The following is a 15,476-nucleotide window of genomic DNA, read 5'->3' as shown; positions in this document are numbered from 1 at the left end:
ATAGACACAAAAACTCATCCAGCCATTCACTTAAAACTACAGCTCACCAAAACAGCTCTTTCGGCTTGGAATCAGAAGAAAAGCTACAGCACATCGCTTCCATGCTCAGCTTTTACACCTGCCTCTCAGAAAGGAACAGTTTTGTCTGCAGGGTGCTCACTGATGTCTCAGTCACACTGCCCCCTGAGGAGCTAGGGAGCAGAGAAGGCCTGGGAGAAAAATGTGCCCACTTTGCCCAGGCTTTCTGCTTTCCCTCTCCATGCTTCCAGCTTCCTCCCCTTCTCCAGGCTGCCCTGCTTCTCCCTCCGCTGCTGTGGCCACAGCTTCTGCTTTCGTGTTCGACCTGGTTCCCCATTGTTTCTGCAACTCAGTTAGAGAGGCAAACTTTTTCCATATATGCTGATTATCAGAGATTTGGTTCCTGTGTTCCCATTTAAAAATATACTGCCTAAAGTTCAGTTGTTGTTTATGAGGCACAGCTCTCCCCCATACAATGCTCTGCTCCGTTTTAACACAAACCCATGGAGTACAAAAACCTCCCAATCTTTCCAAATATCCCAAGGGATATGACCAGTATTATAAAAGGCCTGAATCTGCTTTTATTTTGAGAATCTAGAGATTATTTCTTATGTGAAAATAGTTTAACAGCATGCACAATGGCATATAATATGATTTGTAATTTCCCTTCAGGCTTCATCTAAGCAGATACACTGCACGTACTGACACCTGCAAGCCGTAAGTTCACAGCAATGGCTATGACTATAGGGGATGCTTGCAGGCAGGGAGAGTATGCCTGCAGGCATACTGTTAGAGATGGCAGACAAAGGAAAAAAAATCATAATGTGAAAATAGCACCTGTTTAAACACCAGATTTAGTCCTGTGCATTCAAACTTTCCAGCAACAAATTTCTGACTATGAGATTGCTAGCGGCAGCATCAGGAAAAACAAGGTTACAAAACCCAACCAAACAAAAGAGACAACCATAATGAACAAATCTTGCCATCACTAATACACCTGTCACTTGGGCATCCAACAGCAGAGCAGCTCAGTTTTTGAGATTTCAGTGGTCTTCAACCAGGACAGCTAATTTCATGGCCATTAGAAGGGTGGTTCTTCTGCGGGTGCCTTACCATAAGGAGTTATGAAGATCTCAGACAGCTTTTGCAGCCAATCTCATGCCAGACTTTCCTTCTGGAATATACACAGTGGAGCTGTGTGTCTCGGTTCGGACTCCCAGCAGCTCTGAGGGACTGCAGGTCCTGCTGCAGAGTGGGAGCTGTGCTGTAGGGGCTGTGTTCCTGCAGGCCACATGGGCTGTGTGAAGCCGCGGCCGCACAGCCTCAGGCAGAGGCCGAGCTGGCAGAGCTGGTGCCTCACAGTAAGCGCATCAGCTCTCTGTGGTAACAGGCTGCCCAGCCCCACAGCAGCCTGCTTCCACCTGCCTCTATTGAGAGGCTCTGGAAAGTTAAGCTGAATTATCTTCAGCCATGATGGCGGTATATAATTTTCACTTATTTCTCCCCACTGCTCAAGCTTACCTCTTCCTAAAGGAAGAGGATTAGCACATTTTCATCATGCTGCTGAATGTTATGTTGCGACTTCCTTATGGCCCTGTACATACAGCTCCAGAGATCCCCGTGCTCCCCTGCAGCGGCCAGGACCGCGGAGCCACACCACCAGAAACCCCTGTGGGACACCAGGCCCATGCCTGTCCTTAAGGTGGGTAGTGTGTAAAATGCAGCTGCTGGTTCAGTGACCCTCTCTCAAGATTTTACAACCAGAGATAAACAGTGAGGCAGCAGGGACTGCTGGTCTCTGTACAGCTTCTTGGTCCCAACAAAGCTGTCACGGCCCTCTTCTACGCATCGCTACCCATGGAGCGCACCAGGGCGCCTTGGTGTTTAACTGGTGAACTTCTGTAAACATGTCATCTGAAATAAGGCATTCAATATGTGTACAGACTTCCAACAATAGCTGCAATTACACATTAATCAGATGCTATTCATCGTATTTTTTTTCCATTTCCCCCTAGAGTTATTACTTCTCACACCCTGTCATTAGTGAACTTGGTTTTTAACCATCAAATTTCAACCAACAATACACTTCATCTTGACTTCTAACTCCTGAAAATAAAGATGCTCATCTGCACTCTGAAATCAACAGATATCTACACAGCTCTGTTTTGGAAAACTGACTGAGGTAGTTATTAGTGAAACTCACTTGTCCTTGACAAAAGCACAAAAGCCAAGAAAATAACCTTCATTTCCCCAATATTATTTTTCTGTAGGGCATGGCAAGAGGTTATTTCAAAGTTAGCCTAATTAATAAAATCTGATTAGTTACTGGATCGTCTTGAAGCAGCAATGCTTCGGAAGACACCGATTATTAATGGAATTTCTGTAGGATTAAGTTTCCAGAAGCAGTCAGCCCAGACACGATGAGTCAGACACGAAGCATCTGAACTGGCAACACGCCGACCCAGGCAATTTGACATTTAAAGTGACATTAACCTGCAGGTTATCGTGGGCTGCAAATGCCTCCTGCTAAATGAAAGGCCTGGAAATGGAACTAATGCATCAAAGTTCAGACAATCAACCCTTCTGAAACAAACTCTGATAAGCATTCTGAATGAAAACAAAGGAACTGGGAGTTGAGGGAGAAGCTAGCAAGCATTTTCCACTTCTATGATGATGAGGAAAATCTCTCCAGCTGGAGGAAAAAAAAAAAAAAAAAGAAAAAAAAGGTGGTCCCTCTGCATCTCACACTGTTACAAATAGACTTTAAAAGACCTTTTTCAAATTCTTTTCCTGACTTTTTTTTTCCCCCCCCATCAGGAACTGGTGTTCCTTCACGCAGTCCCGCCTAGTAACATACATAGAAGCCTGCATGAAAGAGAAGTACATTGTCAACTCCCAGCAGCCCTGTGCGAACGGAGCTTCAGACTGCCAGAAGATCATGTAAGTACCCCATACAAAGCCACTGGAGGCAACAGAATCTTCTGTGAAGTATCTAAATGATACTTTCAAAATTATTTAATGGCATGTTTAAAAAAGAACTGAAGTACCAACCACACACACACAAGTAACTTCAAAAACAAAAAGAAAAAAAAAATAAAAACAACTGCTGCCTGTGGCCATCAGTGAGACTGTTCACAGTTAGAGACACGCAATTGCCCAAGTGCTCACTCTTCAAGACTGGCTGCCCAAAGGGCACTGGTGGAAGCCAGCAATGTCCCTGAAGGCACCATACTTGATGCATTTTTATAGTTGTAAGACATTGATTCTAAATTCACTTCTTAAATGAAGCAATATTTAATACCCATTTAATAAATATTTTCACATTTATGTCGTTCATTGATTTGTGAAATAGAAGTGCTTTTGCTATTTGTTACTACAATTCATTTTTCTCTGAAACAAAAATAGTTTTACGATCACTTCTAGTGGCAGTTTTAACAAATTTATGTCTTTCTTGGTGCCAGTGCCATCCTGCAATGGTTGCTTAAAAACAGAGCTTTCTCTACAACTCATCAGCACATGGCAAATGTTAAAGCTCAGTCCAAGTTCAAGTGCAAAGGACTAAAACAATAAATATTCAAGTTGCATTTCTGATAGTTACAGAAATTTGCCAGCTGTAACATCTCTCTCTAAGACTCCTGTCATACTAGTGCCAATATTTTGGAAAAAGTCTCTGCTGGACAACAGCAGGGGTGTGAAGTAGACTGCTGCAGCCCTGCTAACTGAATACCATTTATATTCCGCCAGCATGTATGAATCTCCATACACCTCCTGCTGGAAGCAGCAGTCCTGAAAAGCAATCTTATGCGGGGGAAAAAAATGCTGTCAATTACTGCTTAAATGTTACTGAGCAATAATGATAGAATTTATGACAAACTTCTTAACCACTTTCTGTATTAGTCATCTAGGACACACTTGGCACCAGACTACAGTTAGTCAGTGAATTTCCATCAGCTGACAACAGCTTGGACTCTAACGCCTGGACCCTTATTCTTTAGGTACAGGACAGCCCTGAAGCCCATCTATCAAGTCAAACAGAAGGTTTTGAAATCTTTGCAGTGGAAGTGCTGCCCTGGATTTACTGGCAAGGACTGTGAACAACGTGGTAAGGAAAGCCAGAGAGCAAGCATGAGAATTCAGACTAAATGATATTCACTGTGGCAAGAAATAGCAGTTTGCCTATTTGTTTTTCATGTTTGAGGATTGATGCCTTATATTCTTTGGTCTGCTATGCAGTGATCTGGGGCAAGCAATAGGTATAATTAGCTGCAAATAAGGCTAGTATAGCATCAGCTACTTTTCTCTAATTTTCACGGATTGAGAGAGGTATTCATTTAGCCAGGGCAGGAGGGGGGCAGCCAGATGTACAGCTCCACCTAGGAACATCTAATTCCCTGTAGAAACTGAAGAAATTAGGTAGCAACACAAGCTTATGGCCTGTCTGAAAGTTAGTTTACAGGAAAAAGTAATTTGGTAGGGAAATGGCCTTGTATCTAGTTTCAGACAAACCCTGAACTACCACAGCTCCTAACACTACATCATGATGCCTGCAGCTACTAAGTAAAAGAGAAGGGAGGACGGTGTGGTTTTAAGACTGGACTGCTTCATGAAACTAGCAAGATTTAGCAGATAATACTTCATTTGAAAGTGGAAGAATAAAAGTTGAAAAAAGGTAATTCCCCATAGTAATTAAGACAATCAAGAGTCAAACATTAAGGTGAAAATCTTTGTCCAATTCACCTACCCAAACGGACTCCGCTGATAAAACTGGAGTTTCTGTTTACATCTCTGTGAGTTTAGCTTTTCTCTGCAGATACCTTTTCTTCATAGATTTATCTCTAAGGTGATGCATGTGCTTTCATTTGTAATGTTAGCAGGATTTTACCAAATGCAGTGCATCTTGTCCAGCCCCTCCTCTGTTACACTCACTGACCAAAACCAGCTGCTTCCTTATCTCCTCATTTGTAGAGCATCACCTGCTGTAGCTGGTGTACCACCAGAACATTCAGGTAACTGGAGTAGCAAAGTGGAATCTGCAGAGCTTTTGATAGGACTCTCCAGAAAACAAGCATCTATTTGTAACAGACGCATTTCTTATCAGTAACACAGCATGAATTTAAAAAACACCCCCCCTACCACACAGCATTAGCATTTACACAGTGCTGCATGTCAGTGCAGTGCCACAGGTGAGGTTCTCCTGACATGATATTGCTTGCCCTAGGAAACCTGCAGTGCAGAAGCCTGTCTCCACATCTGTCACATTATACATGAAATTGCCCTGTCTTGCCTTGCTGAGCTGTAGTGGTTTCTGTATCTGAAATGTTTTCACAGATGTATCACATGTCAATTGCAGATCCCAATTTCATTCCAGTGCCAGGAAATGAAACTGAAGGATGGGAAGAGGAGTTCTCAAACCATAGTATGTTCTTGAACTTATTTTACTTGCCTTTCCCTTACCTCTCAGTCACTGCCCCAAAAGACACATTTTTAGCTGCTGTTTTAACATGATAAGCTATAAATGCTATCTGTAGTGAAAGCATTATTTGGGAACGCTTTTACTCGATGACATTTCATTTATTGGCACTAATGAGGGCTTTTGCTATAACATTGCATGAATGCTCTTGACAAAACAGCCAAAAGTTTAAAAATTAGCTGCTGGCTGGTCAGTCATTATTGACACCTAGTGAGTGCTGGTGTGTTAAACCTTAACACTACCTACTGGTAGAGTTAAACCTTTCATTAGTACGGATGTTTAACTCCTTGTTCCGCTCAGTGGATTCACAGGAAAGCACACCATGCTCAGAAGATTTACCAGAAAAAATATCTATTCAAAATGCCACTTCAGAGCAACTACCCAGTAGCTTTGAGAATATTGTTATGAAATACCACAGAACCGTACCTCAGGCACTCTGCCCTGCCAGTCTAATATTCAAGAAGGACCTTTCCTTACCCTCTGGGAAAAGGTGGGGCCCATAGTGCTATTAAATAACTTCTAGCAACTGGGTTTAGGGTAGCATTACAGCCCTGAAAGAGAGAGTCTTCTTCAATTTATGCTCTCAGCACTGAGTGAATAAGCAAGCAGTTGCTCTAGAGGATTCAAGATTCTAAAACATTAGATTGAAAAGTCAAAGGTAACCCTGGAGGGCAAGAGGCCCCGAGGATGGCACAGTTAGGGTTTCTGCATACACTTTGAATTCTACAGCTCAAATTAGCAGGTATTTATTTAGAGTAACATCAGTTAAAGGGCCACTCAGAGAGAGTCAGCTGTGACATGTAAACCCTATGCTCCTGAATCCTTGAAACACCTTTATTTTTCTTTCATCCTGTCCTTTTATTCTGGTTTGTTAAACTTTGCAATCCTTTCATTCAATTGGATTGAAAGCAGTCATTATTCCATAATATTTTATGGCACGGGGAGGTCTTACATGAATATTTTACTGCCATGATGGCAAACGTGGCTGAAGGTCTTTTGTTAATATTTAAATACATACTAAGTTTCCATCACTGTTGGGGAAAAAAAAAATAATAAAAAAAAAAAAAACAACTTTGCAAAGAAACTGAGTTAAGCTGCTATAAATCAATAACCCCCTAAATGTCAGAATGTCAGTGTAAATCAATAACCCCCTAAATGTCAGTGCAAGATTTCCAGAGCAAGAAGTACAGTGGTGTTCTCAGAGCTTACAGGTCTTGTAGGAATACGCGCTGTACTCCATTGCATGACACTTTCTTCTTGAATCTTGTGATTAGTGTCAACATCAGTGGATTCAACAGAACTGTTGGAAGTCATTCAAAATCAGGAGGCATTACTGGATGATCTTCAAAGTGATATTCATCAAGCAGTCAGCAACTTAGGTGATTTACAGAGAATATTTGAAAACAACGGTACAAGCATGGTGTTAGAAGTGAACCAGAGCAATGCAGGTGAGAGGTCTGACGAGTTATCAGCCTGCCAGCAGGCCCTATAAAACCATGCAGATCAGAAGGAAAACCTGGAAACAAGAATACACTGATATCCCTTGGTCTGCAGGTAGCTTCCAAAGAGAGCAGAAAGTGGGTGAAATTCCAGTACAAATTAACAAACCAAATCCAAGCAAAACTTGAAATGGGAGATGAGATGAAAGGCAGATCGCTTTGTACTTTCCTGAACTTTCAGAATCTGCCTTAACCACATAATAAAGAGGTTGCTTGTACTAATTTGTTAGCTTACTATTCTGCTTCTCTGGCCGCTTCTTTCCTGCGGGGATGCAGTGTTAGGTTTGGTTTTTGTTCTTTTTTCATACTCATGCTAGATATTATGATGTGCTGAATCTCAGACTGGTGTATGTAATAAAAATAATTTGCCCCTTTATTTAAAACATTATTCCTGCTGTATATTGCAGTGAAAAAACAACAACATTTGACCTACTAATGCGAGCCACTGGCTTACAGAAACATTTTCTAATGTACAGACTATTGTCTTCACTGAACTTCAAGTCACTCAGTTTGAACCCTAAAGTTAAAAATCAAGCCTTAGTATAATGCACACATAGTACAGATAACTCACAGAATTTTCAAGTTATTGAGTCCTGGCCTGGAATATTCAGATGCTAGGATGCTGCCTAACTTTGTGAAGTAGAAGGTACATTGTAGAAAGCATCAGAAAAAGAACAGCATGAAAAAGTCAAATAAGCACACCAAATGAGAATTATTGTGAAAATGGGCAGTTATGGCCACTAACAAAACTGTTCTCTAAGGGTTTAAAAATGCAGTATTTTTCAGACTTAAATGGGGCAGACAATATATATCTAAGTTACTGTCTGCAGACTTAAAGATACAGCATGCTTTGCACTAACTTGGATTTAAAATTAGATTATTTTTGCAATTGTAAAAACTATTGCATGTGCTCAGATTTTGGGGAGTAAGATGTCAGTTACTGTGGAAAAATAGATACTCAAGTTATCCTGGCCAGATTAAGATGCTTTCTTAAAGCAGAATTTAAATTTAATTAATTACTTTTTAATCTTTCTGTGTTAACAGATTTACAGGAAAGGCTTCTGCAGCAAGTTTTGTTTCCCCATGTGGAGAATTTTCTTAGGAAACATTTTAACCCAATGTGGGCAAGCTTCAACAGAAGCTTACAGAACCTCTCCAACATAGTGAGAAACCTGTCCCACGATGTGGAAGTCAACAAGAAAAGCATAGAAAGATTTCAAGAGAGCGCTGTACCTAAGAGGGAATTCCAAGAGCTAGGAACTAAGTTTGAATCTAAAGTCCAGGAAAATGTGGTGAAAGCTGATCACATAAGAAGGGATATAGAAAATCAATTGCAAATGCAGCAGGCTAGTATTCACTATAACCTCACCATGATCAAGGCTGATACTGACACAAAGCTCAAGAAGTACCACAAGATCCAGCAATCGCATTTCTTAGCTTTGAACAACAGCTTAACAAACATGAAACACGAGCAAAATAAACTTGAAAATAAATTTGATACTTTGAAAAAAAATTTATCAGAACTCTCCTCACATCATGGTCCCAAAGATGAAACCACCCAGTTAGCCATCAGACAAATAAATGATATGCTGTCAGGGCATGGAAAACAGCTTAAAGAACTTTACATGGAGTCAGATGTGGCCTTTCAGAATATTGCAGTTTTAGAGAGATGGTTTAAGGAGTTAAAAAAAAATATCTCAAAGTATAGGCCTGAAGATCTAACAATAACTTTAATGGAGAAATCACTTCTTATAGAAGAAAACAAAGCAGCAGTGGAAAGGCAGATATCAGAGCTAAACTATACTCTCTCAAATCTTCGGGAAAACTATTCAGATCTGTTGAGGTACATGGAGGAATGTAATTGCCAGAAGATATCTTCAGACACTGATATACTCGAGGAAGATTTCAAGAATATCACTTACTCAATTGAAGGCACGCAGTCAAACCTAAAGGATATGAAGCAGTTAGAATCTGTTTTCAAAGATCTCTTGAGGAATGAAATTGAAAAGCTCTCCTCAACTTTTCCATCTATCCATCAGTCCCTTAGCTTCCATCAAGAGAACAGACAGCTTCAGTCACAAGTTACATCTTTGTCAGGAGACATAGTCCTCTTGAAGAAGAAAGATGAAGAAATTCATAGACACATCAAGTATCTCAACAGTTCTTTTGGTTCTCTTTTAGAAGATGCCATGCGGCACAAAATAGCCCTGGAGGCTTTACTGGGAGAAGAGTTTATGGAATTCTTGTTTGAAGAGGATCCTACTACCCTTGTAACATCAGTGGTTCAGCTGCAAGAATCTCTCAGAGAGATCTCAGATAAACTCCAAGAACAAAATATGACCTTAGAATCTCTTGTAAAGAGATTTCGTCTCTTGGAGAGAGGTCAATGGAGTACTCATGATGCTCGTGTATCTTCAAAGCATTCCAAACAGGAAACTCAGACACCCTCTGCACTGGATGACGTTAGTCAGCACAGCAATGTAGAGCATATGGAACCTAATTATGAGGCTTCCAAAGACGACTCCTTGGATAGCTCAGCATATAGTGACATCATGACTCTGAAGAATGACGTCAAACATCTGAGCCTGGCAATCAAGAGGCATGAAGCCAGAAATGACATGAATATCTGCTGCAATCATACAATAACAAATGTAGTGGAGCCACTGAACTTTTCTGTGGAAGTTCTCTCAGGAGATTTAGCAACCATCAAAGAGAAGCTGGAGGAACATCTGCTGATTTTCAAAAAGCTATTTGGAAGCAATGAAGAATTAGTTGCCTCCAATATAAGCCTGGATGTTGCAAAGATTCAGTCAATGCTGACCAGAAAAGTGAGAAGGCAACAGAAAGGTCAAGACAAGCAAAGACACAAAAAGAAGCTTGAGAAGCACAGAGAAAATACACAGATAGTAAGTGGAAGAAATACAGTGCAGACAGAACTTCTGGAAAAAGGTAGGTTCTTTTGTTTTACTTGCTAGCGTGCAGGTCTAGCTTCATTTTGGGCCCTGCTACAGGTCCTGCTCCTCCCTCTCAAAGCATATGAATTGTGACCTGCCAGATATCTTATGGGATGTTGAAGGAGATGTTTTGACACAATTTACATCATGCCACTCCATCTCAACACTCTGAGTGAGAACCAAGTCGATGCACTGGTGAACTTTGTTCAAAGCTGATAAAATGACACCCATTACAGCTGCTAGGGAATTGGCCTTGAATTAATTGAACTTCAGATATTTAGAACACAAATTCTGTCTTTAGGTGCTCATGTTGATGCAGTAACAGTTTTCTCTTTCAAAGCTGATAGGGAGTGCTGGGCTTCCTTGTTTTGCTTCTTGTTCCTCTGTTACTTGAGCCTGGAAGGAATGTACTCAAAGCAACAAATCCTAGCTTATCTGGACAGATGCATTAAATTCACTATAATTTGTGTAAGTAGAACATGGAGGATTGACCAGAGAAACTCTCTCTCAGCGCTAAGCTTTAGAGACAAGTTTTCCAGCTTATATCTAACAGTAACTTTAATGGAGACATCACTGAGGCCTGTTTTTGCTGTGACATCTGCCTAAGTCACTACAACTAGTTGTTTCTTCAGCTACATCAATCTACATTTGTTTCCTCAGCTATTTCTGAACTTTTTTTTTTTAAACTGTAGTTAAGCTTCTATTGACTTTGCTTCTTTCCCAAGAATAAGATGTCTCATGTGCCAGCAAAACAGAAGTATTTTCTAAAACATGTTTATCTTTCTCCTGAGAACCCTAATTTAATGATTTTACGTGAAAAGAAGAAAGCAACATTCTTTTAATAGAAAACTAAGAGTCTACTCATGTCACAGGATCTCAATGAAAGAGGCTTTTCTTTGATTAAGGAATTTTCCTTTGTGCTTGATTGCTTCTCCAAAAAGGATAATTGCAAGAAGACATTCCACAAATTTGAAAACATACTGCAACATACAAACTACTCCTGAAAATATGTGCAGACAGATCTCCCGACCAAATTTTCAGTCCTAGAAGTTCAATTGTATGTAGCATTTCTTTACAATAAAAATAGTGTTGGGAATAAATAATTATTAAACTGTTTCCATTTAGATAACAACCAGGAGGCTGAAGCGATGGGAATGCTCCTGCCTTTTGCACCCCTGTCGTTGCAGCTGAGGAGGGCAGGCTCCTGGAGGGCTGCAGTGCAGTATTTTCTCACAGGAAGCAACGCCCCCAGTCTCAAAGCAAGCTTGGAAAGCAACCTGTTATCTTTCAGTGTAGAGTAAACCATGGCATTTCATAGCCCTGTGTGGCTCACAGGTGCATGTCTTTACAAGCTCTCTACTTCTGCTAACAGTCTCAGGCATGACTTAAAGAAGAGCTTTCATGTCCAAAAGCTTTTCAGATATTTTCAGTTCTTTTTTTCCAATGATGTGAACTGGTCTAGTTTTACCTCTTCCTGACCTCTCACTTTTTATAATGTTAATCTTATAATAGCTGCAAGAACAAGTACTACTTCTATGTTTAAAAAGAGGAAATGTGTTTTGGATCACAGACAATGTTTCTAAAAGACTAGATCTAGAATTATCAATGAAAAAAAGCTGTTTCATGGCTTGGGCTCTTGTATAGATAAAATAGTAAGTAATAGCTGGAGAGAGAATGCTCATTGCTAAAAATTCTAGTCTCTCATTGCTAAAATTCTGTTCTTCTCTCTTTTTCAGACTCATCGGTGGCATTCCATGTAGGATTCTCAGACCAGAAGGATAAAGAAAGAACTCTGAGACTTAATGAAACATACCTCAATTATGGACAGAGCTATTTCCCTGAACACGGCTACTTTAAAGCACCACACAAAGGTGTCTACTTCTTTGTCATCTCTGTGGAGTTTAGATCAGGACCGGCACTAGGACAACTCTCTTTTAGCCGTGGGTACAAAAGAACTCTCTCAAGTAGTCAAAGGAAAACACCAACTGGAAATACTATGACTACTTTTGCTATGGCAGAAATGGAGAAAGGGGAGAAAGTATGGTTTGAATTGCTGCAGGGCTCTGTGGTAAAACGGAGTCCACCCGGGACAACAATGGGTGGATTCCTACTATTTAAAACTTGAACAGTGACATTTTGTTTTACTGGTATCTTTTCCATAGATGCAATGGATCAATTCACTATTGCTTCATCTGTGATGTATTCAATCCTACTGCATGTGTTTAAACATAGCACTACTCTAGATTTGTCTTCAAGCTTCTTTTCTGGAAGTGTTTGGCTTTGATTAGTTGCTTATAAGCAGCAATGGATTTCCTTTCAAGTGATAACCTAATGGTTTGGACTCCAAACGTTATCAGGACACACATTCCCAAATCCTTCCACCATGAGAATTATACCTAATTAGAAAAAATGCTTTGTGGGACTTTCTTAATTTACATCACAACTTGTTTCTCTTTCCCCCTTTCTCACAAGCACCTAGAGTACTGCAGTCAGCTCTGGGGCCTCGAACTATGAATGTGGATCTGTTGGAATGACTCCAGAGGAGGGCAGTGAGGAGGGTCATAGAGCTGGAGAACCTCTCCTATGAAGACAAGCTGAGAGAGATGAGGATGTTCAGTCTAGAGAACAGAAGAATCCAGAGAGACCTTATAGCACCCTTCCAGTACCTAAAGAGGGCCTACAGCAAAGCTGGGGAGGGATGTTTGTCAGGGAGTGAGGTGATAAGACAAGGGGTAATGGCTTTAAACTAAAAGAGGAAAAATTTAGATTAGACATTGGAAAAAAGATTATTTATTCAGAGGGTGGTGAGGCATTGGCACAGCCTGCCCAGAGAAGCTGTAGATTCCCTATCCCTGTAACTGTTTAAGGCCAGGCTGAATGGGGCTTTGAGCAACGTCGTCTGGTGGAGGTGTCCCTGCCCATAGCAGGGGGCTGGAAGTAGATGAGCTTTAAGGTACCTTCCAACCCCAGGCATTCTATGACTCTGCAAAAACAGCACCCTCCTTATGGCAAATATCCTCATCGTCAAGAAAAAAAAAAAAAGAGAAATGAAGAAGAATGATACTTTAACACTTAAATGTAGCTGCTCAAAACCAAGAAGCCAGGACAATTTTACCTTTCTGTTCTGTGTGGTCCATAGGCAGTCACACACTGTTTTATTACAAACTTCTGCAGTTCACTAAAATTCAACATTTCTGTCCGTACATACCATGAACACTAGTACAGATCTATCAAACCCAGTGAGGTGCACCCTGTAACACTTATTGTTAAGCAAGGATCTTAGAAGCAGCCTAGTTTTTTTCCTTGTAGGTCTGTGCTGTATTTCAACTACACTGTAAAATTTAATAGTAATATAATATTGTCCAGATGTTTCTCTAATATATCCTAACATCAGGAAAATGTCGATGATATTCAAAAACATTGTTGAAACTGCTCCTTATTTCTACAGTTATTCCTGAAGAATGTTGGGAATATAGCACAGACAGTCCAAAATGTAATTAGTAGTTTAAAACCAAGCAAGCAAGCAACAGCGAATAGACATGCTCACTGGTCTACTGCCACTGTTGAATATAAAATAAATTTATAGTTAGAGTAAACCAAAGAGCGGAATTTCTGAACTGCCGATGTTAAAGTTTCCAAAAACCTCAAAATGAGTATGTCTGGTCATGTCCTAAATTTTTCTTCCGTCAAAGGAAATATCTCCAAAGGCTTTCATTTTAAAGTTATATTATTCCTTGTTTACCATATTTTTTACCTTACAAAACAATATATTAAAAATGTTAGATTTGCCAAAATGAAATAAACCTAAAAATTCCCAATAGTTTTGATGAAATAGATAAATTCCAATCGTGTACTTTAGGACTTTTTAAGATAGCATTTTCTAACAATTACTAGAAAAATGCTCTTGAGTTTCTCTCCCCACCTATCTGCATTCTGAGCAACATTAAACTACAGGATAATTAATTAAAAACACTGATACCAGTAAACACTGCATCTAAGACAAAAGTTTGACAAGCATCTTTTGAAATAAAATTAAAACTTAGCTACAACTTGCTAGGTAGATTGTTACTCTCCTTCCAGAAAAAGGCAACAAACAAGTAAAAAGGTACTGCTTCATGTTATGGATCTGAAAATTGGTATGATTAAATTCCTTCCAGAGTTTCAAAAACAGAGGACCACATATGAAGATGTTCATAACTCTGGAAAGAGAAAATGCCATTTCTGACCTGATTAGCAGCCCCACATACTCCTAGTCAGTGCTCCCCTTCGTGTGAGACTAACTGGACAAGTCTCTCCATCTACCCGGCATGGAGCCAGGCCTGCACTGCTCTACAGTAGGCAACACAGAGCGCCCACAAGCTCAGCGTCATCTTCTGCCCTTCACATGGCTCAAGTATCTGAGGGAAAGAAGAGAAGAAAAATGTAAAGAGGTGAAATGTCAAAAAGGAAGAAAATGATCAATCTATAAGCCTGGGTTCTTTTAGTAAAAAGTCATTGTACTGAGGTGACCCAGCCATTTTGACCAGCAGTCCTCCAACTACGGACTTCTTTGCTGGCAGCATCCTGCAGTGTTAAGTGTACTGCCCAGGTCAGGAGAGAATAAGGAACACTTCATTTCTGGTGCACTAACTCTGCACCTCATTTCTGGCACATTAACTCTGCAGCTACTGGTCAAATGCCAAAATTAATCACACTGAGGGGATATATATATATATATATATATATATAATATATATATGTACATATGTATGTACATATATATATGTACATATATGTACATATGTATGTATTTAAATAAACATGCTTGGTTTTTAAAGCTTTGACAGAAAACTTCAAGTGGAATGAAAACCACACAGCTGCTTGGAAAGGGACAAGGTAGTAGTTATGATAGCAGGGAACAGAGAAAGGTCTATATGTCATCTCTGATCCTAGCAGTTATCCAGGTAGGACTTTTAAAGGTTTGTTATCTTCGTGCTTACCAGAGTTTATTTTTGTTGAAGAATAAGCCAGACAAGTTCAGAGATCACCAACTCGTGTGAACACAACTTTAATATAAAGATGATTTCATGTTTGTATTCTTCAAATACATGCTTAAGTTAACCACCTGAATACACAAAGAAGAGATACTTGACTGGAAAACTCTTGTATTTGCATTATGAATCAAAAATTTAAGGAATATAATGGTTTAAAACATTCTATCGACTGCATAAACCAGGAAGTTTTTCTTTTTATTTATTATTTTTTAATATACCCACCCACCACTATCATCAACCTGAGACTCGTATTTAAAAATATTTTCCAACTTCTTGGAGTACTTCCCCCAAATCCTCTAATTGCCAGAAAACCTTGCTGTTAGTTCCAGATTCTTGATTTCCAAATGAAACCACTAAGCTTTATAAAATATATATTTTAAGAAAGTGCCCTACATATTTCAATGTCTTTGTGGAACTTTTGTCAGTGAAACTTTTACTGCTTTATGAATGTCAGTATCTTATAGTGCTTTGCATTTTAAAATTAAAGTCTCTTCATGTGTTT

The 15,476-nt window shown here is 39.8% G+C and overlaps 1 protein-coding gene across 4 annotated transcripts in view; it reads left to right on the top strand.

Moving 5' to 3' along the window:
* Positions 1 to 15,476, top strand: part of MMRN2 (multimerin 2) — a 25,195-nt gene extending 9,719 nt beyond the window's left edge. Inside the window, exons 2-7 of one of the 4 annotated variants that reach the window (XM_084525260.1) lie at positions 2,836 to 2,958; positions 4,014 to 4,120; positions 5,387 to 5,434; positions 6,763 to 6,936; positions 8,032 to 9,936; positions 11,678 to 15,476. In XM_084525260.1, coding sequence (XP_084381386.1) covers positions 2,836 to 2,958; positions 4,014 to 4,120; positions 5,387 to 5,434; positions 6,763 to 6,936; positions 8,032 to 9,936; positions 11,678 to 12,066 — 2,746 coding nt within the window. In that variant the 3' untranslated portion in view covers positions 12,067 to 15,476. Of the gene's footprint in view, positions 1 to 2,835; positions 2,959 to 4,013; positions 4,121 to 5,368; positions 5,435 to 6,762; positions 6,937 to 8,031; positions 9,937 to 11,677 lie in introns of all 4 variants that reach the window. The other 3 variants (XM_084525259.1, XM_084525262.1, XM_084525261.1) reach the window with 3 other exon arrangements.

The sequence above is a fragment of the Aythya ferina genome, assembly GCF_964211825.1.
Source record: "Aythya ferina genome assembly, chromosome: 7".
NCBI classification, from domain to species: domain Eukaryota; kingdom Metazoa; phylum Chordata; class Aves; order Anseriformes; family Anatidae; genus Aythya; species Aythya ferina.
Note: the sequence above shows the minus strand (reverse complement) of the source record. Positions and strands in the feature narration are given on the sequence as shown.